Below are 27,721 nucleotides of genomic sequence, written 5' to 3' on the forward strand. Positions count from 1 at the left end.
ATTATCTACGTGACACTCTAGAGATGAACTCTTCTCCAGGCTTTGTGACTGTGGTACTCTTGATGCTTGGTAAGTAAAATGCCTCTTAGTATTTGGATTGTTTCATCTATTGTGACAGCAAAACCTATAACTATAATTTTATCCAGGAGATTTATGCCCAAGGTAACACAGGTCTCTTTTCTTTTTCCCCAGGACGAACCCATGGAGACTCAGTGACCCAGATGGAAGGCCCAGTGACCCTCTCCGAAGGGGAGCCCCTGACTATAAACTGTACTTATTCAACAGCAGTGTCCCCCACTCTTTTCTGGTATGTCCAGTATCCTGGAGAAGGTCCACGGCTCCTCCTGAAAGCCTTGAGGGACAAGGAGAAGGGAAGTCACAAAGGTTTTGAAGCCACCCTACAAAGCAAATCCAAAACCTTCCACTTGGAGAAATCCTCAGTGCAAGCGTCAGATTCGGCTGTGTACTACTGTGCTGCGAGTGACACAGTGACAGGGACTGCAGAGGGAGCTGAGCGCAAACTCTGAGCAGAACAGGGGCCCAGATGCTGAATGTCTCTGATCTACTTTGGTTCCAGCACAGTGTATGATGGTTTGCCCCTCAGTGTCTGCTTGATACAAAAGTCATACAAGTGGCTAGAGCATGGGAACCAGAAGGAACATTCCCCAAACCCAGCTGTTCATTAGTGCAATGAGAAATTCCAGTAGTTCCTCAGTCAGGACCTAAGTAATTTCAAGGTGAAACCACATAACATTGAAGTGGTGTCTTGCTCACCCTGCAGTGAAAGTCCAGCCCCACAAGCTGCTGAGGCCCCCCTGGTGGGTATTGCTGTGTCCAATGACACACTGAGAGAGCCAGGGTGTGCCCGAGAAGGTGGTGTCTGTCCCATGTCTTCCGGACAGAGGATGGGCAGGAGAGGTGATGGGAGAACTGCAGCCCAAAACCAGGTTTGAATAGAGAAAGAAGGGGAGGGAAGAAAGGAGGGGAACATATATAAGTGAGGAATGAAAAGAGAGACAAAGGATCTTTGTCCTGGTTTCTTTTCTAGTAAAACAGATGGTAGACACAGGCTGATATTCAAAATGAAGGGAGGGGACAGACACATGATTGAGGAAATGACTCCTGTCCTGGCGGTTCAGTAGATCAGCTGGCTTTGGAACGTAAGAACTCGAGTGAGAGGTTTTCAGTGCCCAAGAATTACAGTAAGAGAAAATTCTCTTGGACTGACCTTTTATAATAATACAGATGGATAGGTGACACTGGCAGGGACATCCTATAGATTTCTCTAATTCCTCTCACAGAGGAGGAAAAATAATGGCTTTGGGAGAAGGTATGGGAGGAAGAGAAGTAGTGAAAAGAATAATAGAAAAAGCAATCTCTGTCTTTCCTGCAAATATACTGACAGAATTTGCCAAAAACCCCTATTCTTTAATTATTTTCTCCTTATCTGTAAATTTTCTGAATGATATATGATCAGAATATTAAATCACTTCCTTGTATATTAGCTATATATTCTTGGTTTAATTTTTTATTTGATTGGTTTAAAATGTAAATTTTATTTTCAAATCTCTATAAATATCTATGGATGTTAAAATATATTTTAAATAATTCAAAAGGGTATATACTAAGAGTTTTTCTCAGACATTTGGTAAACGGGGTAGAGCAGGGGTGCTGGGTGGCTCAGTCGGTAGAGTATGCTACTCTTGATCTTGGGATTGTAAGTTTGAATCCCATGTTGTACTTAGAGATTACCTAAAAATAAAATTTAAAAACAATTTGCATGCAATTTTTGTGCTGATAGAAGTTTTCCAGTCATTTGGATAAACACTAATGACTGTAATTGTTAGATCATACGGTAGGAGTTTGTGCAGTTATGTAAATAACTTCTACACTTGTGTTCCAACGTGGCTGAGTTCCCATCAGCCATGGAACAGATTTCCTGTTGCCCCTTGTGGGTGTTACAATAAAAAACAAACAGACCAGCCTTGATAATTTCCAGGGCAGACAAAACCAGTTTAGTTATACAAATAAAGCTTAATTTAGTTTTTTTTGCAAGACTAACTAGACCTGCATCATTTTTGGCTGTGCCTCTGGAAATCATAAGCAAAACTGCAACAATAAACCTTTACCAATTACTACTTTGGTGAAATTCATTGGATTTACCTGGGTGATTTCTACGTTTTTGATACCTGCATTGGTGTTGTTAGTGTTTCGGATTTTGGCCATTCTAAAGGATGAAGCCTGTGGTGTCGAATTAAAAAAAAAATTATTTGTATTGTGTAAAGAACACTTAACATAAGATATAGCTTCTTAAAATTTTAAGTGTACAAAACATGATTGTTGGTTATGGATACAATGTTGTACACCAAATCTCTATTCTTTCATCTTGCTCATTGATTAGCAACTTCCAATTACCCCTTCCCCAGAGCCCATGGCAACATCTTCTTTGTTCACTCTTTAATTCTATGAACTTGACTATACCACATTTAAATGGAATCATACATTATTTGTCTTACTGTGACTGGCTTATCTCAGTCAGCTTAATGTCCTCAAGATTCATTCATGATGGGGCACCTGAATGGCTCAGTTGGTTCAGCATTCCCCTCTTGATTTCATCTCAGAACATGATCTCAGGGTCATGGGGTTGTGAGATCAGGCCGAGTCAGGCTCCATGCTGGGTGTGGGTCCTGCTTAATATTCTCTTTCCCTCTCCCCTGCTAGTGTGATCTTACTCATTGTCTCTCTCAAAAAAAAAATTCATCCATGTTGTTGCATATTGCAGAATCCCCTCCCCCTTTTTAAGGCCGAACAGTACTCCATTTTATGTATATGCCACATTTTCTTTACCCATTTATCTGTTGTTGTGCATTCAAGTTGTTTCCACGTCTTGCTTATTGTGAACAGTGCTGCCGTGAACATAGGAGTGCCTAATTTCTCTTTGAGATCCTTTCAATTTCTTTGTGATAAATACTCAGAAGTGCGATTACTGGATCATATGGTAGTGCTATTTTTAACTTTTTAAAGAACCTGTATCCTGTTTTCCATGCTTATACCATTTTGCATTCCCACCAACAGTGTGCAAATGCTCCAATCTCTTATCATCCTCGACAACACCTGTATTTTGTGTTTTGGATAACAGCCATCAATTTTTTTAATGTATAAATCCTGAATGATATCAAGGAATTTATTTTAAATGTAGTGGCAAATACATTGACATAGTTATCATCAAAAAGGAACTAGAGAATTACACATGTTTCAAGTATGTGCTTTTTTTCTGCCACTTTTAAGTAGTGGCCAGTACCAATATTTTAAATACTGAAATACTTAATCGTATGGTCCTGTTCACCTAATTGCATGACTGTGTCAGATGATATTTCACTGGGGTTTTGATTTAGGTTTTCCTGCTGACTAGTGACATTGAGTATTTTTTCACATACTTGTTGTCCATTTGAATGTCTTCTTTAAAGAAATGTCTATCCTAGTCCTTAGTCCATTCTGTTTTGGCTTATTCATTTTTCTAAAAAATGTTTATTGTAGGAGTTTCCTATATTGTTTAGATATTAACTCCTTTTCATATATGTGGTTTGCAAATATTTTCTCCCACTCCTTAGGATGACTCTTGATGTTGTTGATTGTTGCCCTTGCCGTGCTGAGTTTTTCAGTTTGATGTAGTCCCCCTTGTTATTATTATTTTTTTAATGTGTATTTATTTTTGAGAGAGAGAGAGAGACAGAGTATAAGTGGGAGAGGGGCAGAGTGAGAGGGAGAAAAAGAATCAGAAGCAGCTTCCAGGCTGTGAGCTGTCAGCACAGAGCCCGACACCAGGCTCGAACTCACAAGCCATAAGGTCATGACCTGAGGAGAAGTCAGATGCCCAACCAATTGAGCCACCCAGGTGCCCGCCCCCCCACCCCCGGCCGTTGATTTTTGCTTTTGTTCCCTGTGATTTTGGTGTCATATCATTGCCAAAATCACTTTTCTTCTATATTTTCTCTTCAGAAAAATAACTCTTAGTTTGTGACTTTTTCTGTTGTTTTGCTTTTTTCTGCTGTAGTCTTTGTTATTTCCTTCTGCAGATTGTGGGTTTCCTTTATTCTGTTTTAGTTCCTTGAGCTGTAAATTAGTTTATTTATTGGGAATCTTTTATAGTTAATTATACCCCCATACTAAATTCCTTGGGTATGAGGGAACACTTTTATTTAGGAATGCACTACAGCTTGTATATGAAAGATCAACTGTTAACATGTTTAAGATATTTTATATATGTAGGTCTGACTCCAAGATTGCTTTTTCTGGTACATTTCACTTAATAGGATACTGAAATAGACCCTTCTAGTAAATAAATATGAGGTGCATAAAAAAGACAGTTGAAGCCTCCCTTGATTCAAATTTGCCCTTGATTTCTTGTGCAGAGAACGATTATACACAATTTTGATGATGATGTCTCAACTTCTCTTAAAGTGGTTTAAGAGGAATTTGAAATGTGCATTTTTCAATAGTCCATAAAGCATTCCCAACTGTGAAAGAATGGAGATTGGAGGGACCACTGATGAAAATGTAAAAGCTATTATTCACACTTGACTTTTTCATCCTGTGCTCTATCAGGATATGGAATTTCCTTAATTTTACTTTCCTCCTTTTCTATAAATCTCAATTTCTTTTTGGTATTTCATCTCTCCTGATTTTCTTCTTGTTCTGTTCTCATTTCTATTTTAATATTAATGTTTTTTTTTCAAATTTTTAATGTTTATTTTTTTTTGAGAGAGAGAGAGAGAGAGGGAGAGGGAGAGAGTGCGAGTGGGGTTGAGGAGCACAGAGAGAGGGAGACACAGAATCCGAAGCAGGCTCCAGGCTCTGAGCTGTCACCACAGAACCGATGCGGGGCTCGAACTCACGGACTGCGAGATCATGACCCGAACCGAAGTTGGAGGCTTAACCGACTGAGCCACCCAGGCACCCCTTAATGTTTTTAAGGTCTGTCTTTTCTTTCTTAGATATTACCTTTGTAGGAGTTGTTAGTTTGCTCGCTAGGTGTTCTCTTAGACATCTTGGGCTGCATCTTTGGCAGAATGACATCCCTTGGGATATCTCTATTGGGTGCAGTGGGTTTAGTGAGTGAAGAGGGGGCTTTAGTCTTTGCACAAGGGAGCAGCAGGAAAATGCCCTCCTATCCGCTTGCCTTTCTCTGTTGTTTCCTTTTAGGTTTGTCTCTTAATCAACATGGAGAAAGAGTTTTAATTTTGACTCAGTCCAATAATTTCTTTTTATCTATGATCTGATTACTGATATATTTGGACTCATTTCTAATATTTTGGTTGTGCTCCATATGCTTTTGTTTCTTTCTTTTCTTTGCTAGACTATCTTCTGTTGCGCTTGTAGAATTTTTTTCCCTGTTCTAATGACAAGTATACTTAACTTTTGTGAGTGTGTGTGTACATTTTTTATGTCTAATTTTATTCTATAACATGTTTTCTTTGTATCTACTGCTGCTTCTCCTTGGGTGTGCTTTTTCTCTTGCTGATTTCCTATATTTAGAAAAACCCAGTGCATGGCTAGAGCAAACTGTACAGTATCTACATATCAGGACAGTAATTTCAGAAAGAGCTTATCGAATGAGCTGATAAACGACAGGTGCAATGCACCTTAAGAAAAACTAATAGCAAAAGAAAACCATGCAACACAATAACACAACTTTCTTCTGCCGGAAGTAATTTTCACCTACTAGCTTCATGGATTTTCCTCCATTCTTCCTAGTCTCTGTTCCTCCTAGAAAAACTTGTGCTCATGTGAGGAATGCTTAAAAAGGTTCATTTAGCGTAGTATTTCATAGATTAAAAAAATTCATTTTAACTAGTAATCAATAGCAAAATGGATGCATAAATGGAAGTATATGCCCAATATGGAATCTAATGGAACAGAAGGATGTATATGTGTTTGTGTAATAAGATCTACAAGATTTAGTAGTGATTTTATAAAGCAAGCTACAGAAAGGTACACCTAAAATGTGTCTTTGTATTATAATAAAATATAAATAAATTAACTACATATGTCCTGGTTATTGAAATCTGGTAAAACACCTAGAAACATCAACTCCAAAGTGTACAAGATGTAGAAAGATTTAGGGTAACAAAGATGAAGTTTCAGAATAGGTAGCGATAGCCAAAAAACTTTACTCTAAATATAATGTTTTATTACTCTTAATAATTCATATATTCACCAATTCCTCCTATTGTTAGAAGTAATAAAAAGTCTTAGAAGCCATCAGAAATGTTTATTCATAGTCTCTCTATTCTTGTCAGCAAAAGGGGGAAAGGAGAGAATGATCCCTTTCTTTAGAAGATTTTGTCCAACCACCCAAAGTTGAAGCATTTCTTCCTCCTCTGTGATCACATACTTTTTAGTGATCACATACTTTCTTCCTCCCTGTGATCACAGGGTTTTACTCTTTGACTCTATTACGGATAGTTATGTATATTTTTGTCTTCCCTGTGGACTGTAAACTAGTATGTTATCTACTTTTATTTATTCTTTTAAAATTAAATAATTAATTCCTATCTTTTAAATTCCAGGTAGTTAACATAAAGTGTTTTGTTAACTTCTGGTGTACAGTATAGTGATTCAAGACTTACCTACAGTTTCTAGGTGCTCACAAGGACAAGAGCACTCTTAATCCCCTTGACCTTGTTAACCCCTCCCTCAGCTCTCTCCTTTTAGGTAACCACAAGTTTGTTCTCTTTAATTAGGAGTCTACTTATTGACTTATTTCTCCTTCTGTCTTAATTTTTCCCTTTGCTTATTTCATTTGTTTCTTAAATTCCATGTGAATGAAAGCATATGGTATTTGTCTTTCTCTGACTGACCTGTACCCCTTAGCTAGCCCTCTCTAGCTCCATCTATGTTGCGGCAAATGGTAAGATTTCATTGTTTTTTTTATGGCAGAATGATATTCCATTACACTTTTATATCTTTTTTTTTTTTTGACTTAAATTCAAGTTAGTTAACATATAGTAGAATACTGGTTTCAGAAGTAGAATTTAGTGATTCATCACTTACATATAACACCCAGTGCTCATCCCAACAAATGTCCTCCCTAATGCCCATCACCCACTTAGCCCATTCCCTCCACCCAAACCTCTCCAGCAACCCTCAGCTTGTTCTCTGTATTTAAGAGTCTTTTATGGTTTGCCCCCTCTCTGTTTTTATGTTATTTTTCCTTCCCTTCCCCTGTGTTCATCTGTTTTCTTTCTTAAATTCCACAAACAAGTGAAATCATAGGGTATTTGTCTTTCTCTGACTGACTTATTTCGCTTAGCATAATACACTCTAGTTCCATCCATGTTGTTGCAAATGGCAAGATTTCATTCTTTTTGATCACTGAGTAATATTCCATTGTGTATATACATATATACCACATGTTCTTTATCCATTCATCAGTCAATGGACATTGGGGCTCTTTCCAGAATTTGGCTACTTTTGATAGTGCTGCCATAAACATTGGGGTGCATGTGCCCCTTTGAATCAGCATTTTTGCTTCCTTTGAATAAGTACCTAGTAGAGCAACTGCTCAGTCATAGGGTATTTCTATTTAAAAATTTTTGAGGAACCTCCATACTGTTTTCCAGAGTGGCTGGACCAGTTTGCATTCTTACCAATAGTGCAAACGGGTTCCCCTTTCTCTGCATCCTCACCAATATCTGTTGTTTCCTGCATTGTATGTGCTTTTATATATTCTTAAGATATAGTAAATTGCCCCATTGAAACTAAAATCCATAAATATTTATGGATTTATTTTGAACTAACGTAAATAAATCAAATAATTAGCAAGAATTGAAACTTACCAAATTATTTGCTGATATTAATTTCCATGAAATTTCATAAAAGTAGTCTTTTATGCAGTTCTCTTCTTTTCTGAACATCTGTATTTCCTTCATCAGGAAGCATGGGATGAACGGGGCTGGGGATCTGTGTCTGCTGAGTTGCTTTGTTATAAAGTGATCTTGGATGACGGTTTCGGTCCACCAGGGGGCACTCTAGGTTTTACAAGAAACAAAGACTTTCTGATGGTACAAGGGTTGAACAGTTATAGGGAGAACAGAAATCCTGTGAGCCAGTCAAATTATAGATAGCAAAGGTGGGGGGGGGGAGGAGGGGAACAGTGTTTGTATAAAGTTCATTTCAGGTTTTTAGTTCTGCCATTGTATATACACTTCAGATCTGGAGTCCATATCTCCATAAATGCACTATGAAGATAATTCTTGGAGCACAGGTACCAGGATAGGAATATTTTGGGGCATCGAAGTCATGGAAACTCAACAGAAAACATCCCATTACTTGTCTTCAATTTTTTAATTGTTATGAATAAAATTCCCCACACCCACTGACAAAGAAAACTATTTCAATATGCCTAAATATCCTACCTTTTCATATATCTCACCTGACAGTGAAGTGAACAAGAATGAATAGAAGAAAAGAGATAAAAATAAGGAACAAAAACAGAAGGAAAGGAAGATGACAGTATTTACTTTGACCAGCAACATGTGGCCTGGCCAGAATCAGCTGTGTGGGTGAAACAGGTGTCCACAAGTTGCACAGGAGAGGTAGATAGGTGGAAATTACATCAGAGTGGACATTATGCAGACATCCATATTTTTTTACCAACTGAATTCTGGTTGGAATAATTTTCTATTTCGACTGTCTTGGTCTCTAGAACTCTCCTGATCTCAAGAAATTGTATTTACTCCTACAATACACAATGCATGCTATCAGATAGTTTTTCTTTATCAGTATTTTTATACAACTGAATTTTCACATTGTCCAACTATACAGTTTGGGGAATGGAGTCATTCTTCAAGGTTGTGTAATTCACTGAGACACTGACTCTTCTAGAAATATCATTCACCCACGCGGTGGGTGGAGTCTCAGTCCCGGGACTGACAGGGTTCAGGCGTGATTGGTGCTCAGTGATTCTGGAGGGACGTGGTGACTGTTGACAACACAACTTCTGCGGACCCAAGACTCTACACTCTTCAGAGTAGGGGTGAAGGCACGTCAGCGACTAGACAAGGAGTCATGAAGAGACAGCGGGGAGCCCTGCTGGGGCTTCTGTGGCTGCAGGTTTGCTGTGAGTGGGGGCGTCCCAGATGGGGGCGGGGGAGGTTCATAGCCCGCAGTGGAGGGGGAGCTGCACAGAGCTCCTGCAGGGTCTACACCCTCAGCAGGTGTTCCCGGGAATACTTTATGGGTTTGAAAACTGCCTCAGTGGCTCTGCAGTGACTTCTTTTGTGTTTGGTTTTGTCTTTCCAAGCAGGGGTGAGAGGGATGGACGTGGAGCAGACACCTGCAGCCCTGAGCCTCCAGGAAGGAGCCAGCTCTACCCTGAGGTGCAATTTTTCCAGCTCGGTGAACAACGTGCAGTGGTTCCGACAGAACCCCGGGGGCGGCGGCCTCACCCGGCTGTTTTACATAGTTTCAGGGATGAAGCAGGATGGGAGGTTGAACTGCACGGTGAACACTAAGGACCGGCACAGCAGCCTGCACATCAGGGCCTCCCAGCAGGAAGACTCAGCCACCTATCTGTGTGCGGTGCAGGCACAGTGCTCCCTGCTGCTCTGCAGCCTGTCCCCAAACTGCAGCTGGGCTCCCAGCCCAGCCTCCTCCACCAGGAAGCCTTCCTTGTGCAGCTGCATTTGCACAGCGTGCTTGGGACCATCTGGGGCTTTGCAGGCTCAAAGCTGGTGGCGGTAAACCTTGCTAATAAATTGTTTCAAAATGAAAGTGTATATGTGCACATTGCATAAAGCATATTGGAGGGATGTTAGTTCTTAAAATGTTTAGAATCTCTGATTTTGGAAATTGTTGCCACATGGGAAAGCAAAGATCCTTAGGTTTTGAAATAGAAATTTAAGATAAAGATAAGAGCTTCAATGGAGAAGAATAACATTTTCATGTGAAGTTTTAACTGACTCAATGTCTGATTTTTAACACAGAAGATAATCTGAAATTAAAATTTCTCATAACTTAAGACATGGTAAGATATATAGACCAGCATTCTGAAAGCTAATGTGTTAGACATAAAAATGTAACATAAGACTATTGGGATTGAGATGACCCAGACAGGGTTAGAACATTTTGTTGAATGATTGCTGCTTATTGGATTTTTGAAAGGAGTTAATAATATTTTATTTTGAAATTCAGGTTTTAAAGCTGACTTTACATTTGCTGTTCAGACTCCTGTCATACAAACAACTCCTTGGTAAATTATCACATTCCTATCATAGATTAGTTTTCAACTCTTGTCTTTCCAATACTGCAGATGTTATTTTTGACTTGTTACAAAACAGTGCATGTTAAATATAGAAAATATGTAATAACCAAAGTTTGAAATTGATAATTGTGTACCCAGCCAATTTATTATTGTTTGTTTTGCTCTCTTCTTAAATTCTAATATAACTTGGATTCTGATTCTTTTCACTCAATGTTATATCCTGAATTGAGTCTTGTCCTCTAACACCTGCTTTTAAATAGCTCAGTATGGGGCGCCTGGGTGGCGCAGTCGGTTAAGCGTCCGACTTCAGCCAGGTCACGATCTCACGGTCCGTGAGTTCGAGCCCCACGTCGGGCTCTGGGCTGATGGCTCAGAGCCTGGAGCCTGCTTCCGATTCTGTGTCTCCCTCTCTCTCTGCGCCTCCCCCGTTCATGCTCTGTCTCTCTCTGTCCCAAAAATAAATAAACGTTGAAAAAAAAATTTTTAAATAGCTCAGTGAGAGATTTAAAGAAGTCACTATATTTTTAATTTTCTTCTATCTTTTGCAAAATTTGGCAGTCCTCTTTCTATGTGTTCTGATTATTTTCTTACATTTTTTTTTAATGTTTGTTTATTTTTGAGAGAGAGACAGAACATAAGTGGGGGAGGAGCAGAGAGAGAGGGAGACAGAATCCAAAGCAGGCTCCAGGCTCTGAGCTGTCAGCACAGAGCCCGATGCAGGGCTCCAGCCCACTAACTGTGAGATCATGACCTGAGCCGAAGTCAGATGCTTAACCAACTGAGCCACCCAGGAACCCCTGATTATTTTCTTTTTGAGATAATGTGACCTGTGATTTCCTTGAGAGTCTAGTGAGGGTATGTATTTTATGTGTATTTGAGGGAAATTAAAAGTAGAGGTGATTTATTCAAGAATATGACTGAGAATTAGATGCTTTTCAAAATTGTGTTAGTACGTTTTCACATCTACACTCATATAATTTAGAAGGGAAAGTTGTATCTTTCAATCATTATTATATAGCACAAACTTGTTTACATAGTTGATCATCAGTAGATGTTTATTAAAGAAAGGAAAGGTGAATTCTGCTATATATTTAGAATTTTTATTTAAGCTTGTGAGTAAATTAAATATATAAGTTGATGTGTGAAGAATAAACACTTAACAGCCTATATTTGGTTATTGAAGAACATAGTATTTTCTTCTGTTGACCTATGTATTTTTCAATAAAGCTCAATTGTTTTAAGGAAAAAAAAACTTCTTCCTAGACATTTAATTTTTATTGTTCCTTATGATTGGAATCCTTTTTCCTGGGATATGTGGGAAAAGTTTTCATATACATTTATATAAATGCACCTTACTTAAGTCTTCCTAGTGGATTGCAGAAGACATTTAGATTAGCGTTTATTATAGAGATAGCCAGCTACAAATTTCCCTGTCTCATCTCCATGTTTTGACTGAATTAAACAATCCTTGTGCAGGTTTTTTTTATAAAGGTAATTCTTTTAGTGTTGAAGATTGAATCATTGTAAAGAAAGAATTTGCATAAATAATTATTTTCCTTATTCTTCCACCCCTGGTCAAAGGCAGGCTATTTTCTCTACTCTTACCCCCCCCCCACCTTGTATTATATCAAAAATAAATAAACATTAAAAAAAAATTAAAAAAAGGGAATTCTTTCAGTGTTGAAGATAGAATCAATATAAGGAAAGAATTTGCATAAATAATTATTTTCCTAATTCTCCCACCCCGGCTCAATGGCAGGCTAATTTTTAAGACATCTCATATTCTTCCCAAAGATGGATACAATTGGTGGTTTGGTATGATGAGAATGATCCCTCTTGGCTGAGTTATGGTGGTCAGTTATAAGCTAACTGGTTTGTTGTTGTAGGGAAAGTCATTAGGTTAAATTAGGTTTAAAATATTTGAATAAGAAAAGTTGGTATTATAGCCCAACGCCTCAATCAGCTTTTATTATTTGATTATTTGGTTATACCGTTGGCTCCTGTGCAGAAGGAAGGCAACTCTTGATTGTTCCATGTCCTCCAAGCCTGATAAGGAGTCAGAGGGAAGCACAGCTTATATTTTACTGTTTTCTTCCTTCTTAAACCGAATTAGAAGAGAGAGAAGGTGCAGTTACTATTAGCTCAACTGCTTTCTCAAACTTAAGTGAGAACGTATCCAACGGAAGAAAAAACACTAGCCAGAGTATGCAGAGTCAGTTCATAGCGTAGATCCAGACACATTCAGGCTTTAAAGCTTCATCATGGTTGGCAGATTTGTTGCCACTGTCTCTGGACAGTTTATCACAGGCTTTATCACAGAAATTCTTTCTTCTGTTGTTCTGAAGGCCAGAAGTTGAATTAATTTCATGGGGCTGATATCATGATGCCAGCAAGGCTGTACCCCCTCTAGAGGCTCTAGGGAGAAACTGTTCTTTGCGTCTTCTTGCTTTGGCTGCTGCCTGCATTTTTTGGCTTGTGACCACATCGCTCTAACCTCTGCTTCCATGGTTTCATTGATTTCTCCTGTCTGCAAACCTCCCTCCACTTCCTCTTAAAAGTATGCATGTGACTCCATTCGGCCCAGGATTCTCTCTCCATCTGAGGATCCTTAACTTAATCATACCTTCAAGGTTTCTATTTCTATTTTGTTTTTCTTTCTCTCCATTTCACCTGATATTTATTTATTTATTTATTTATTTATTTATTTATTTACCATTATTTTGCCCCTTACAGTCAGCATGGTTGCTGCTGTCTTTTCTAAACTGAGGAAATAATATACGTATTAAGAGGCCAGTTGAAAAGTAGAAACCACATCAATTATTTTATTTTCTCAGTGTTTTAGATTTTTATTAAGGAAAATCTATAGAAAGTGGACCATTTTTATTTAGAGTCATATCTATGAATATTGAAATTTAACATGTGATATAGATTCATCTGAGCATTATACAATCATGATACAGAACGACTTCATTGCTCCAGCCAAATCCCTTGTTCTGTAACTTTCTAATCACACTGACTCCCATCCATAACTTTTTGCACACCTTGTTTGTTCTTTGATATTTTTATCTTAAAGGAATGTCATATGAATAGAACCAGACAATGCATAGTCTTTTGGTAACGGCATCTTAGTGAGAAGAAGCTTGTGCCATGGTCACCTGCATGATTTCTGCCTCTTCCTTACTCTCGGTGTTTCCTATCCCTGATTTTTTTTTTTTTTTGAGAAAAATAATCTTTTTATTTGTTCTTTTTTTTTTGAGAGAGAGAGAGAGGTTGCAAGTGAGTGAGGGGCAGAGAGAGGGGGGGGGAGAGAGAGAGAGAGACTCCCATGAGGGCCAGAGAGAGAAAGGAGAGGGAGGAGAGAAAGAGAGAAGCAGAGATCACCCAAAGCAGGGCTCGAGCTCATCATAAGCTGGGCATGAGTTCACCCAATGTGGGACTCAAACTCATGAACAGTGAGATCACGACCTGAGCTGAAGTCAGATGCTTAACTGACTGAGCCACCCGGGCACCCTATCTCTGATTTTTTTTTTAGCTTTTAGTTATTTTTATAAAAATAACTCATAATTTAGGGGCGCCTGGGTGGCGCAGTCGGTTGGGCGTCCGACTTCAGCCAGGTCACGATCTCGCGGTCCGGGAGTTCGAGCCCCGCGTCGGGCTCTGGGCTGATGGCTCAGAGCCTGGAGCCTGTTTCCGATTCTGTGTCTCCCTCTCTCTCTGCCCCTCCCCCGTTCATGCTCTGTCTCTCTCTGTCCCCAAAATAAATAAACGTTGAAAAAAAATTTTTTTTTAAAAATAACTCATAATTTCAAGTGTTTAGACTCTTTTAGAGATTTAATTCATAGTCCTAGAAGAAGAACACTACAACCATTAATAATGGAATGGTTCAGGGGTGCCTGGGTGGCGCAGTCGGTTAAGTGTCCGACTTCAGCCAGGTCACGATCTCGTGGTCCGTGAGTTCGAGCCCCGCGTCAGGCTCTGGGCTGATGGCTCAGAGCCTGGAGCCTGTTTCTGATTCTCTGTCTCCCTCTCTCTCTGCCCCTTCCCCGTTCATGCTCTGTCTCTCTCTGTCCCCAAAAAAATAAATAAACGTTGAAAAAAAAATTTAATAATGGAATGGTTCAAGGGCGTGTTAGACCAACTCATATTTTCAAGTTGAGACATGTTATTTATACAAATGTAATTATATCTATTCTAGTCTAAATTTTTCCAACATTTTAAGACATATTTTATTGATTAAAATTCGCTGTCCTCATACTAGTTGGGGTATGTTTATTATTTGGCTTTTCTAGGAGTTGACATAATATAACACGTCCAACAAGTTTTTACCTTTGTTTCAATAACCGTGGCTTTGCAGAGCTGAGTTATAGCATCAGGATGGGTATTGTCTCAGGTAAAGGCTATACTCAAACAAGTTATTTTATTAGTAAGAGAACAAAGGTAATTCAGAAATTATAACATTTATCATTAAAGTGGGAATATATTTCTAAAAGGACAAAGACACAAAAGAATGAAAAGAAAAGTATGAGAATCAGTGGTGCCAACCATCAAAGAGAATTCTCTTCTAAATGGGCTTGGACGGAGTTGTCTGTTTTGTGCAATAATATGTTTGTTTCAAGTTTCTTGGGTCAGCACTCACTTCTGTGAATGGTCTGCTTCTGCTGATTCTCTCAAGAACCTCAGTTTAAGATTTCTGATATGAGCAACATTTTCCATTCTTGTCAATGAAGGATCCATAATGTCATAAGAGTTGGTAGTGTGCAACCAAGGATCCATTTCTAGTAGTTTATCTACTGAACTGGTAATAAATAATACCTAATAAGGTCATTTCACATGACTCCATGGACATCTTCCTCTGGGATTTTGTTCAGATATGATTAAATGAAAGGCCAGAGAACAATCTGGGCCTGGGATGAAAGGAAAGTGTGAAGGGTTTATAGATCGAGTTCTGTTTGTGAAGGTTGGACTATGTGTGGGTTGGGACATCTGAGCTACATGGGCTGCAGTGAGCAGTTTATGTAAGGACAGCACAGGACTTCGTGAGGGAAGGATGCAGGGCCTGAGGGCTAAGGCTAACATGTACCAGGCCACACTTGTTCCAGGGTGTCTGCTATAGTAACCCATTTCAGTTTCTTTTTAAGTTTATGTATTTATTTTGAGAGAGAGAGATAGAGGGTAAGCAAGCCAGCAGAGAGAGGGAGAGACAGAATCGCAAGCAGGCTCAGAGCTGTTAGCACAGAGCCCAAGGTGGGGGGCGGTGGAGGGGGCTTGAACTCACAAACTGTGAGATCATGACTTGAGCCAAGATCAAGAGTCAGATGATTAATGACTGAGCCACCCAGGCACCCCCCATTTCACTTTTAACATTCCATTTGTTGTTCCACTATAAGAGAAGATTGGGGGTGGGGGTGATAGTAGAGGTGAATTTTCTGTGTGAGGGCAAACCTTACCTAATTGTCCCAGAGAAACTTGCTCTGCTTATAGAGAAATTAACAGAAACGGCACAGGTAGTAAACACAAAGTCCACTTGATATTTAGCTCTCTTTTTTGTGATTGCTGTGATTTTCTGATAGGAGAGTGCTCAATCCATGTCATAAATGAAATGCTAGTACACACTCATGGCTCCTGGAGGAAATGCAATTGTGTAAGTTCCTTATGGAGATACTCAAATGCTTCCTTGGGACAGAATTCCAGACTATATTCCAGCTTTCCAGATTTTATGGGATTTTGTTGGTTCCAAGACACAAACAGGCACGAACAGCCCCATGTTGATCATCCTAGAGAGTTTCCGCAGCAGTGTTTGTTTCATGTCGCAACCAATTGTCCCTTCTGTGATGCGTGGTCTCTGCAGAGTTTTACAAGTGTTCGGTGCGGATCATTTGGCTCCACCAGGCAGCTGTCCTAGGTTTGATATATCTTGTTCTCATGGATGCAACAAATCATCATTTTCAGTGATTCTTTACAAAATTGAGGCCACGGTTGCGACATCTAAAGTGGAATTACTGAACTTTTCCGTGGATTTGTCTTTATGCTCTGGCAGAAGCGTTTGCATAAGAACCTTGGTCAGAAAGGTGTGTTCAGTACGATGACCTCATTTTCCCGTAGCTTCTGCAGTGTCTTTTGTATTATGAGACATTGTTCATGACAAAAAGTTTTTGACTAGCATGAAGACATCCAGTAATTCATGTATTTGCTGTCCCTTTCTAATAAAATGCATGAGAGGCTTAAGGAAAGTTAGAACATTAAGGAACTTCATCGTCTTTATAGTATTTGGAAGCTGGGAACTGCATTAAAAATATATTGACTAACACTGACTAGGTAAGTTTTTGTAAATTGACATGCCCTAGAAATATCCACTAGTTCAGCCACTTGAATTAATGTTTTTGCTAAGTGATTGGATTTTATAAAGGAGTCTGGAGTGGTAATTGCATGGCCAGTCTGGTATTGTTCCTTTCAGTGTTTAAGATAAGATTATTAAAAATCTATTAATTCAGAAACTGGTCTAAGAGTGTCCAAAAGATTAATCCTGGATAAGGATATTTCTTGAACAACAGAAGCACAATCATGAGATTCCTTTCATTGAGAAATGTGTTAGAGTTGAGTAGGAGGAGGAGAAATTAATAATATTTCACATTTACTCATCCAGCTGGTAGAAAAATGTTAGGTGTTTCCAGAGAGTTATAGTCTATCACTTAGCAGGACAGTTGTACTGTATGTGGTTCCATCATATTTCATGGAGACTGCAGTACAAACTCTGAAGATGTAGCTGAAGATACAAGGACTTTGAGACAAGGATGTTAAGCCTTGGCTACTGTATCAGGAGATCGACCCTAATAGACACTAGATATTTGTTATTTGTCATGATGTTGAGGAATATCCTGAGGGCACAACCTTCCTTTTTATAATTTTAGGGAGAGTGAGACCGGGCGTGTGGGAGCGGCAGAGGGAGAGAGAGACAGAGACAGAGAGACAGAGAATCTCAAGCAGCCTCCACGGGGAGCCCAAAGTGGGGCTCAAATTTATGACTCTGGGATCTTGACATGATCCGAAATCAAGATCGCATGCTCAACAGACTGAGCCAGTCAGGGACCCCATAACCTTACTTTTAATGCACACACACAGAGAACGTGTATTTACAATCAAATATCATATGACTAGCAATCCTGTGGAGGTGTATGCGGCCACCTATGTTTAGCCTCCTCAGAACTGAGAATAGAAGGTATCAAGTGCACTGTTGTTCAACTGGGGTAATAAAAAAATATAAGTTCAGAGGTTGTCTAACCTAATGACCAAACTCTGATGTCTATTCTGGGCTTTCTAAACAGAGCTGAGTTGTCAAAACTAAACAGTGAAGAGAAGGAGACTTCAGTGGCGGGATCTATTATCTGAGGGCTTCAGTCTAAACTCTTCAGCAAAGAGTGACTAGATTTTTCTGCTTTTGGCCCCAACAGGGAGACATGAACAGATACTGATAGAGAAGAGAAATACTGACATAACAACAGGTAGACTGAAAGAGCTACAGTGATTAGTCTAAACACTTTGCCTTCTTATCATAACGTGATTTATTTCTACATTAGGTTTTAAAACATAGAGGGTGCATACATGATTCTTAATCTTATGTTGTTTTCATAATCCATCACAGGTAGTATTTTTAAGTGAGTGCCATCCACCCACTTTCATCACAGACGCCATGAATGAACGTATCACAGTTAAACCATCAAGCCTCATTTCAGTGTTAAATTTTACAAGTTCTTTTTCAGACGGAATTGTTTCCAAGTTAAGAGTTGCTTAATGCGAAAGGATGTTTGGGCAGTGAGACTCTCAGCTGGTACAGGGAGAAGTGTGATGTGACCCACACAACGTGCTACCCCAGGAAACCCCTGTTTCCTGTTCTGGGGCAGCAGCAGTACATACCCAGCCATCCTTCCCTCACCTGGCAGGCTCCCCTCACAGTGCCCAGCCCTGAAATTGAAGTAGACAGTTCCCATCTAAGTGGAAGAACTCAAACATATTGCTGTCCAGCCTTCTGAGAGTGGTCATGGCCTCATTGTGGTAGGTAGGAATGGCCCTTGTAGAAACGTGCCTCCTCAATGACCTTAAAACTGGGGAGATAGGCACTGTGGTATGGGTACCTTGGGAGAGAGGGATAGTAGCGTGTAAAATACAATTTCCTTGTGCCACATCCCTTACCCTGAAACCTCTGATTCCTTGTTTTTTCCTTCAGGATCCAATATTGCCCAGAAGGTAACTCAAGCCCCACCAGCAATGTTAATGCAGGAGAAGGGGGCTGTCATCCTGGAATGCACATGTGACCCAGGTGATCTAAGTTATAGTCTATTGTGGTACAAGCTGTCCAGCAGCAGGAAGATGGTTTTCCTTGTTTGTCAGGATTCTTATAGTCAACAAAATGCCACAGAAGGTCGTTACTCATTGAATTTCCAGAAGACAAGAAAATCCATCCATCTTGCCATCTCTGCTTCATAGCTAGAGGACTCCCCAGTGTATTTCTCTGCACTGACGGAGTCTACAGTGAGAAGCGTGTTGGAGGAAGGTGTCCAAACCCCAGGGCTCTTGTTGATACATCCACATGCTATAGGGTCCAAGGCAGGGAATTGCTGACCCACACTGGAAGTGGCTAGGCCTGTGGCAGCTCAGGTGTAGGGTTAGAAGGAAACCTGACTCTAAGAAAGTATCTCTAGGTAAGTATTATGATGCATCAAAAACATCCTTATCCCTGAATCATTGCCTTATGTGTGATAATACAAAAAAACATTTTTTTTTAAGGGAGAGAGAGAGAGAGCCCGAGCAGGGGAGGGGTGGGGAGAGAGAGACAGAGACAGAGAGAAAGAGAGAGAATCTTAATCCGGCTCTAGGGCCAGGGTGGACCTTGATGGGAGGCTCCATTTCAACACACTGAGATCATGACCTGAACCAAAATCAAGAGTCAGATGCTTAACAGACTGAGCCTCCTAGGAATACTGGACATACACAAGTTTTGACCAAATATTGGAGAGAAAGAACAGCCACATCATGTCTTTGCCATTGGATTACTGTATTTTGCTAGTGAATTGGCTAAAAAACTTCCAAAAGTTTTGACTGAAAAATCAGTAAAAATTTGTTTGAACTGCCAGGTTTTCAGCTCAATTCATTCAATAGATATATTTATTGAGTATATATTATGTATGGGAGGACAAATTCTCTTCCACCCTCTTTGGCTTCCTGACTGTGTGTAAGAGTTAAAGTGACAGTAGGCAGATTATACAGTAGTATACAAATTTTATTGAATTTTTTCACATTCATGGGAGCCTTCACAAGAAAATGAAGACCTGAAGAAGCGATTAGAGCAGGAAGCTTTATATCTTTTAGATGAAGAAACAATAAGTTTGTGAGGAATTGGCAAGACAATGCGGTTTGGACTAGCGGTAGTTCAACCAGGTGTGCTAGTCCTTACCTTCCTTAACTAGGAACGTAAGGATTAGTTTAACACAGTTTATTTGCAGATTCTCTGGTACCATCTCTGGACTGGTAAGAGTCTGTCTCCAATAAAGAGGAGAATTTATTTCCTGCCTTTAGGCAGAAAAACGGCAGGGTTGAGGTGCTTTTCTGAGTTTACTGGTTCTTAATTGCCTTCATTTCAAAATAATTAAAAAAAATTTTTAATATTTATTTTTGAGAGAGAGAGAGAGAGAGAGAGAGAGAGAGAGAGAGAGAGAGAGAGGAGGGGCAGAGAGAGAGAGGGAGACACAGAATCAGAAACAGTGATTGTCAGCACAGAGCCAGGGGGCTCGAACTCATGAACTGCGAGATCATGACCTGAGCTGAAGTGGGACACTTAACCAACTGAGCCACCCAGGCACCTCAATTCAAAATAATTTTTATGTGATGGAGGCGTATTTTGGGGTAACGTATCTGCTTTCCTGTAATCATGACCCAGGCATTGTGTTCAATAAGGAAGGTTATGAAATCTCTCCATGTGTTTCCTCTTTTTATATATCATGCTGTTTAATACTATTTAATGACCTAGTCTAGGTTTGTTTGCTGTGAGTCAGTGGTACTTACGTTCACTTTCTGAAGTGTCTACCCTGTGGCAAACTTTGTGCCAGCACTCATTCCACCTTATTAACACCTCTGCACAAATGAGCTCAAATCCCATAGTACCATAGAAGACTGCCTCCCACCAGTCTTCTCCACAAATGATCAGTGATTAGTGGGTCTTTGAGGGTCATGTAGAAGTGTCTCCAACAGAGAAACAAGCCTCTTTATTTGTACGTAAATAAGGCATCCTGTTTTCCTACTATGAATCACCATCATGTATCATATGAAATTCCTCTTTTCATTGTTTCCACATGCTTTATTTAGTCCCATTGATCTATTGTCTCTTTCTATACCAACCTGAGAAGAGAGTTTTACAGAAACCTTTATTACTGGTGAGGGTCAATCACTCATCACTATTTCTGTTTTCCAAGTATTTTTTTGGGGGGGTGCATAATTTTTATAGTATCAATGTAATTTTTCAATATAAATGTCAAAAATTATGTCCTGTTTTACTTCTGCTCATTATCCCTCCATTAAAGAATCAAAGAAACAAAAATGAAAACAAGAAAGTTGGAATTGCACTTAACAACCACGTTAACATTTAAAGTATCTGTTTCCTATTTTTTAATCCAAAAAATGCTATCTTTCTCAATTGATAAAGGACTTGTAATGTTTTTCATTCTATTTTGAAGTTTCTTACCTTTATCTTCAAATGAATTTCTCCCTCTAGATTCCTACATTTTCATCTGTGTATGATAATTATTTGAATTTTCTTCTTAACATTCATTTTTAGTTGGTGTTCCAAGTACAAAAAAGGCTATTTAAAAATCGCCATGGTATATAGCTAAGAGTTTCTAACTTTCAAAGTATTGATGTTTTGCAGGGTATTCTTATTGTCTAGACCATGAATTTGATTTTTATAGAGATAGCCTAACCTTAATCCAACATCTATAAGATAGCACAGTAAAAGCCATTCACTCTTGAATAGAGATGCATATATTCAAATTAAGAAAGTACAAGTGGAGGCAGTATATTAACAGAATAATGCAGGTTGATTTTTAATAAAAGTTGTTACTTATTCATATATATATATATAATATACATATATATATTTATATACATGTATATATGTTTATATACATATATATATATATATATATATATATATATATATCCAGAAAAGTCATGAGTGCCTACTCTGTACACATTTTCTGTCTAGAACACATTCCATTTAATGGCCTTATTACCATCTCTAGCATGGAAAAATTCAAATCTTAAAAGGTAGGCTTATCTAACCCTACCAGCCTTATCCATAAAATGGTCAGTAATAGTGAGTACTAGGGGTATACTGTGATGGTGCCAAGTTTGAATTCTTTCTTTTCTCTGTTCTTGTCCTTTACCACACCTCAAAAGCATTTAAGGCCAAGTGGCTCATTTTGTGTGTCCGCAGGCCTGCTATGCTCAATGTTCTACAATCCAAACTCTTCATTCTTTCCTATTTCCTCCTCGGCATGTAACCCCATGTTCTCAGTTGTCCTAACATTTGAATGGTAATGGTTGATTGATAGGTGATCTTGTACCATGCCTCCCTCTTATATTTGCATTTGGAAAACAGATGTATAGAGTAGAAATCTTAATAATAAGCGTGTGTTTAATTTTTATGAATTTTCAAAAGTTTATTATTTTTTGTGTTTTAGAGACAGAGAGAGAGAGAGCAAGCTTGCAAAAGCAGGTGAGAGCGGCAGAGGGAAAGAGAGACAGAATCTTAAGCAGACTCCATGCTCTCATGGAGCCCAATAGGAGGCTTGATCTCATGACCCTGGGATCATGACCTGAGCCAAAATCAGGTTGACCTGAGCTCAATGAACTGAGGCACCGAGTAACCCCAATAAGCATTTTTTAAATCAAAAAATATTTTCATTGTGATGCACCTAACATTCCATTTACCATGTGAATAATTTTTAAGTGTACAGTTCAGTGATATGAAGTGCATTCACATTTTTATACAGCCATCAGCACCATCCATCTCCAGGACACTTTTCATCTTGCAGAACGGAAACTCTTTACTCATTAAATAATGACTCCCTATTTCTCCTTTCCTCTCAGCCCCTGGAAACATTCTAGTTCTTGTCTCTATGGATTGGACTACTCTACATACCTCATGTACATGGAGTCATACAGTATTTGACTTTTTGTGACTGGCTTATTTCATTTAGCATAATGGCCTCAGGGTTCATCTATGTCGTCCCATGTTGTCAGAATTTCTTTCTTTTGAAGGGTGAGTAATATTCCATTGTATCTAATACCACATTTTGTTTACCCATTCATCTGCTGATAGGCACTTGAATTGCTTCCACTTGCTGGCTATTGTGAATAATGTTGCTATAAATGTGGGCATGTAAAAATTTCAGTAATTGCAGTATATTCCCAAGTGCTTTCAATTTTGGTTGGTCTGTGCCAAAATGGAATCGGCGGATCATACGGTAATTTGATCTGTATTTTTTGAGGAACTGCTATAATGTTTTACCCAGAAGCTGCATTTTACATTCTCACCAACAGTAAACAAGGATTCCAGTTTTTCATATCTTTGTCATCACCTGTTATTTTTTTCTTTTAACTGTAGCCATCCTTACTACTGTAAGGTGGTATCTGATTGTGGTTTTGCATTCCCCTAATGAGTAGTGATGTTTAGCATCTTTTGATGTACTAATTGGTCATTTGTATATCTTAGGGTTTACCTTTGTTTAAATTAGGTTGTTTGGTTTCTTGTTGTTGAGATTTAAGTGCTCCTTTCATATTTTGGATGTTAACCCCTCATCAGATATATGATTTGCAAATGCTTTCTTCAGTTTCACAGGTGGCCTGTTCATCCTGTTGATCGTATCCTTTGATGCACAGACATTTTAAATTTTGCTATAGTCCAATTGCATCTTCTGCTTTGGTGTAAAATCGTGAAATTATTGCAAAATCCCATGTCATAAAGATCTTCCTTCACGTTTTTTTCTAAGAGTCTTTGGTTTCAGTTTCATATTTAGGCCCTTTATTCATTTTGTGTTGATTTTTTGTATATGGTGTAAGGTTAGGGTCCCATTTATCTTTTTCGTGATGTGGATCTGAAATTTTCCCATCACCACTTGTTGAAAACACTGTCCTTTCACAATGACGTGGTCTTGGAACCCTTGTTGAAAGTCATCTGACCATGTATGCAAGGATTTATTTCCGCACTCCCTATTCTATTTCATTGGTCTATATGTCTGTCTTAATGCCAACACAACACTGTTTGGATTACTGTAGTTTTGTATCAAATGTTGCAGTCAAGAAGTGTAGGACCTTATTCTTCTTTTTCAGCGTTATTCTTCTTTTTCTAGATTGTTTTGACTATATGGGGTCCCTTGAGACGCCTTAGGAATCTCTGGTGGATTTTTCTATTTCTGCAAAACGGACCTTTGGGATTTTGACAGGAATTGCATTAACTGTATAGATCATTTTCTGTAGTATTGACATATTAACAATATTAAGTCTTCCAATCCATGAACACAGATGTCTTCCCATTTCTTTGTGTCTTCTTTAATTACTCTTAGCAGTGTCTTATAATTTTCAGCATACATTCTTTAGTCCCTGTAGTTAATTTTATTCCCAAGCATTTTATTATTTTTGATGCTATTGTAAATGGAAATATTTTCTTTTTTTAAATTATTATTAATGTTTATTTTTGAGAGAGGAAAAAGAGAGAGACAGAGAGAGAGAGGGAGATAGAGAACAAGTGAGGAAGTGGCAGAGAGAGAGGGACACAGAATCTGAAGCAGGCTGCAGGCTCTGAGCTGTTAGCACAGAGCCCGACATGGGGCTCAAACCCACAAACCATGAGATCATGACTTGAGCTGAAGTTGGACACTTAACTGACTGAGCCACCCAGGTATCCCTTAAATGGAAATGTTTTCTTAATTTCCTTTTGGATGATTTATTGTTAGTGGATGGAAGTGCAATGGAGTTTTGTGTGTTGGTTTTGTATCCTGCAATTGTGCTGAATTCATTTATTAGTTCTAAGGGGAATGTTCTTTAGAGTGGAATTTCAGGTGCTGAAATTGAGTTGAGAATAAGGAATTTGTTCCATGCATTCATGTAGGCCCCAAATCTTCAAGCATGCATAGGAATATTAACCTCATAATGGAATCACTTTATATCTTTAATACATCAGTGCCTTACAAAATGTAGTTTAAAAGAGACATGAAAGTATAACGTCTTTGTGAGAATAAATATTCTAATGTATGATGATGGTGTGCTGAATAAGATAAAGAATTTGTAATTGCATGATGAGTTTTTAATGCTCTGTTTAGCTAGTAATTGAGAACACTCAGCTAGAAGAAAACAAGGTCTGTCCTATTTGTATATATTTTTATTTGAGGATAGTTGACACACATTATATTAGTTCCAGGCATACAACATAGTGATTTGACAAGTCTAAACATTTTGCTGTATTCACAAGTGTAGCTAGCATCTGTTACCATACAAAACACTATTACAATATCATTGACTCTATTCCTTATGCTCTGCCTTTTATCATCGTGATTTATTCATTCCATAAGTGGAAGCCTGTATCTTCCACTCACATTCACACATTTTGCCCATTCCCCACCCCCTCCCCTCTAGCAACCATCAGTTTGTTGTTTGCATTTGTGAGTCTCCAGCAGCTTTATTTTTAACAGCCCCCAAATGGGACTAACCGAAATGTACATTAGTAGGTGAATAAATGAACAAATTCTTTTATATCTCTGTAATAGAATGCTACTTAGCAACAAAAAGGAACAAACTTTTGATACTTACAACCATGGAAGAATTTCAGAATAACTATGCTGAGGAGAAGGCAGACAAAAGAGTACATGTGATTCTGCTTATGCAAAATTATAAATTATGTGAACTATTCATGACAGAAGTGTTGCCTGAAATGGGGGTGGGAGAGGGTTGAGAGACGGATTGCAAAGAGACATGAGGAAGCTTTTGAGGATGATGCATATGTTCATTACTTTGACTGTGGTGATGGCTTCACAAATATATATATATATATTTATATGTTAAATCTTATAAAAATGCTCACTTTAAATTGGTGCAGTTTATGTTTATGTCAGTTACAAATCAATAAAGCCATGAAAAATCCAAATTTAAGAGATCTCTGTTCTCAATGTTGTACAAGTCTTCTGGTGTCACTCAAAATGCGAAACACTTTTCCTCTAGGTTCTCATTGACTTAAACTGGTTTTTTTTTTTTTGATAGTGTAGATAATGACTTTCTGCATCCACGTGCTATCCTGCTTATTTTCAAACCAGTGTCATCTCAGTCTACCTGGCATTCTCCCTGCCATACCTGTATAGAAGTTGATAGCTGTTTGTCCCAAATTCCTTCCTAGCATAGTTTTGAGGCCGGTTGTGACAATTTGACTTGGAAAGTGGAGAGGAAGGGAAGGGACACGTGAACCAAAACAATATCCACTCTTGAATTTCTTACTCCCCTCTGCATGTGGGAAACCACTACATTGTTGTCTCTGGACTCATGAAGCTCCTTGATGTGAATCCATGGACAGTGGCTTTCAACAGTGTGAGCTAAGCTTCTGTCTCTGTGTTTAGAGATACATGTGTACAGAGCTACAGAAGATGTGTCCCTCTCCAGAACTTTATCTTGATAATCCTGATCCCTTACCTTGTGGGGAGAAATTATTTCATTCAAGGTTGGCAAGAAAATGTAACAAATGGATGGCAGTCAGAAGCATCTTTGAGCCTAAAACTTGTTAATGGTATAGGTTTAGTATTTGTTGCCTATTTCACATTTAACAGCCACCTTATATTTACATCAACAAACAGTGAGAGAATGAGAATCTCCGATCATTCAATAGGGATTCAACAACTTCATTTATGACGTTTCTTCTGTCTAGAACTCACATATTCACTTTTTACTGGTTTGGAAAACCAGGAATATTTGACTATTAAAATATTTGTTTACAAAATAGGGTGACTTTTCTTCTGAAAGCTTTTGTTAAGAAGATAGTAATCCTTACAATTGGTATTATTTTAGGACCAAGAAATACTATATTTCAGATAAAGGCCACATGTTCATTATTTCTGTTTAAGAAATATTTAGTAAGTATTGGGGTGCCTGGGTGGCTCAGTCGGTTAAACATCCGACTTTGGTTCAGGTCAGGATCTCGCGGTCCGTGAGTTCGAGCCCCGCGTCGGGCTCTGTGCTGACAGCTCAGAACCCGGAGCCTGCTTCAGATTCTGTGTCTCCCTCTCTCTCTGTCCCTCCCCTGCTCACACTCTATCTCTGTCTCTGTCTCTCTCTCTCAAAAGTAAATAAACATTAAAAAAATATTTAGTGAATATTAAAAAAGGACAGCCACTGTTCTAACATTGGGGTACAGTGTTGAAAAACACAGAACCACTCAGTAATGACTTGACTTCTTATTACTTTCTCTGTATTCAATCCCAGCCATGTTCTGGCAGTCAGTGGATTATAGGCTGGCCCACAGTGGATACGTGAAAACATAAAGTACTGTATTTAATGCTTTAGAGACTGTTATCCTCTCAGCTACAGAAACACTCTGGGATGTTCTGTTAAAGAACTTCCACATCAGGTAGTGTCCTAAGAAGAAAGTAGACCTGAGAGGTCAGGATTGCTGCTGTTCAGATTTCCAAGTGCCACCTGAAGACTGACATGTGCCTCATAAAGTCAGGGACAAAGACATCTTGCTGACTCTGGGAGGACTCTGGCCACCATGCACCCTTTTTCAGTCCCCGTCCAGCAGGGGGTGCAGCTTCCTAACACAAACACCTTTCCTGAGAAATGTGGGCTTCCACTGATCATTGCTCTGTCTCTCCAATGCTTCTTCTTGCTACGAATGAAGCACATTATCTAGGTGACACTCTAGAGATGAACTCTTCTCCAGGCTTCGTGACTGTGGTACTCTTGTTGCTTGGTAAGTAAAATGCCTCTTAAAATTTGGATTCTTTCTTCTGTTCTGTCAGCAAAACATATAAGTATAAATTTATCCAGGATGTTTATGTCCAAGGTAACACAGGTCTCTTTTCTTTTTTCCCAGGACAAACCCACGGAGACTCAGTGACCCAGATGGAAGGCCCAGTGACCCTCTCCGAAGGGGAGTACCTGACTATAAACTGTACTTATTCAACAACAGGGACCCCCACTCTTTTCTGGTATGTCCAGTATCCCGGAGAAGGTCCACAGCTCCTCCTGAAAGCCTTGAGGGACACGGAGAAGGGAAGTCACAAAGGTTTTGAAGCCACCTACGACGGAAAATCCAAAACCTTCCACTTGGAGAAATCCTCAGTGCAAGTGTCAGATTTGGCTGTGTACTACTGTGCCCTGATGGACACAGTGACAGAGTTTGCAGGGGGAGCTGAGCGCAAACTCTGA

General features: G+C 39.0%; 2 gene segments (V, D, J or C); both read left to right on the top strand.

Moving 5' to 3' along the window:
• LOC124508293 (T cell receptor alpha variable 9-2-like) lies at positions 1 to 27,721 on the top strand. The segment is given in 2 exon segments: positions 1 to 69; positions 27,387 to 27,721. Coding segments are annotated over 2 exon segments (381 nt in total).
• Positions 8,928 to 10,578, top strand: LOC124508784 (T cell receptor alpha variable 22-like). The segment is given in 2 exon segments: positions 8,928 to 9,121; positions 9,308 to 10,578. Coding segments are annotated over 2 exon segments (489 nt in total).

The sequence above is a fragment of the Lynx rufus genome, unplaced genomic scaffold (genome assembly GCF_022079265.1).
Source record: "Lynx rufus isolate CCGP_SWC_20201006 ecotype Redwood Valley unplaced genomic scaffold, mLynRuf1.p SCAF_13, whole genome shotgun sequence".
Classification (NCBI taxonomy): Eukaryota; Metazoa; Chordata; class Mammalia; order Carnivora; family Felidae; genus Lynx; species Lynx rufus.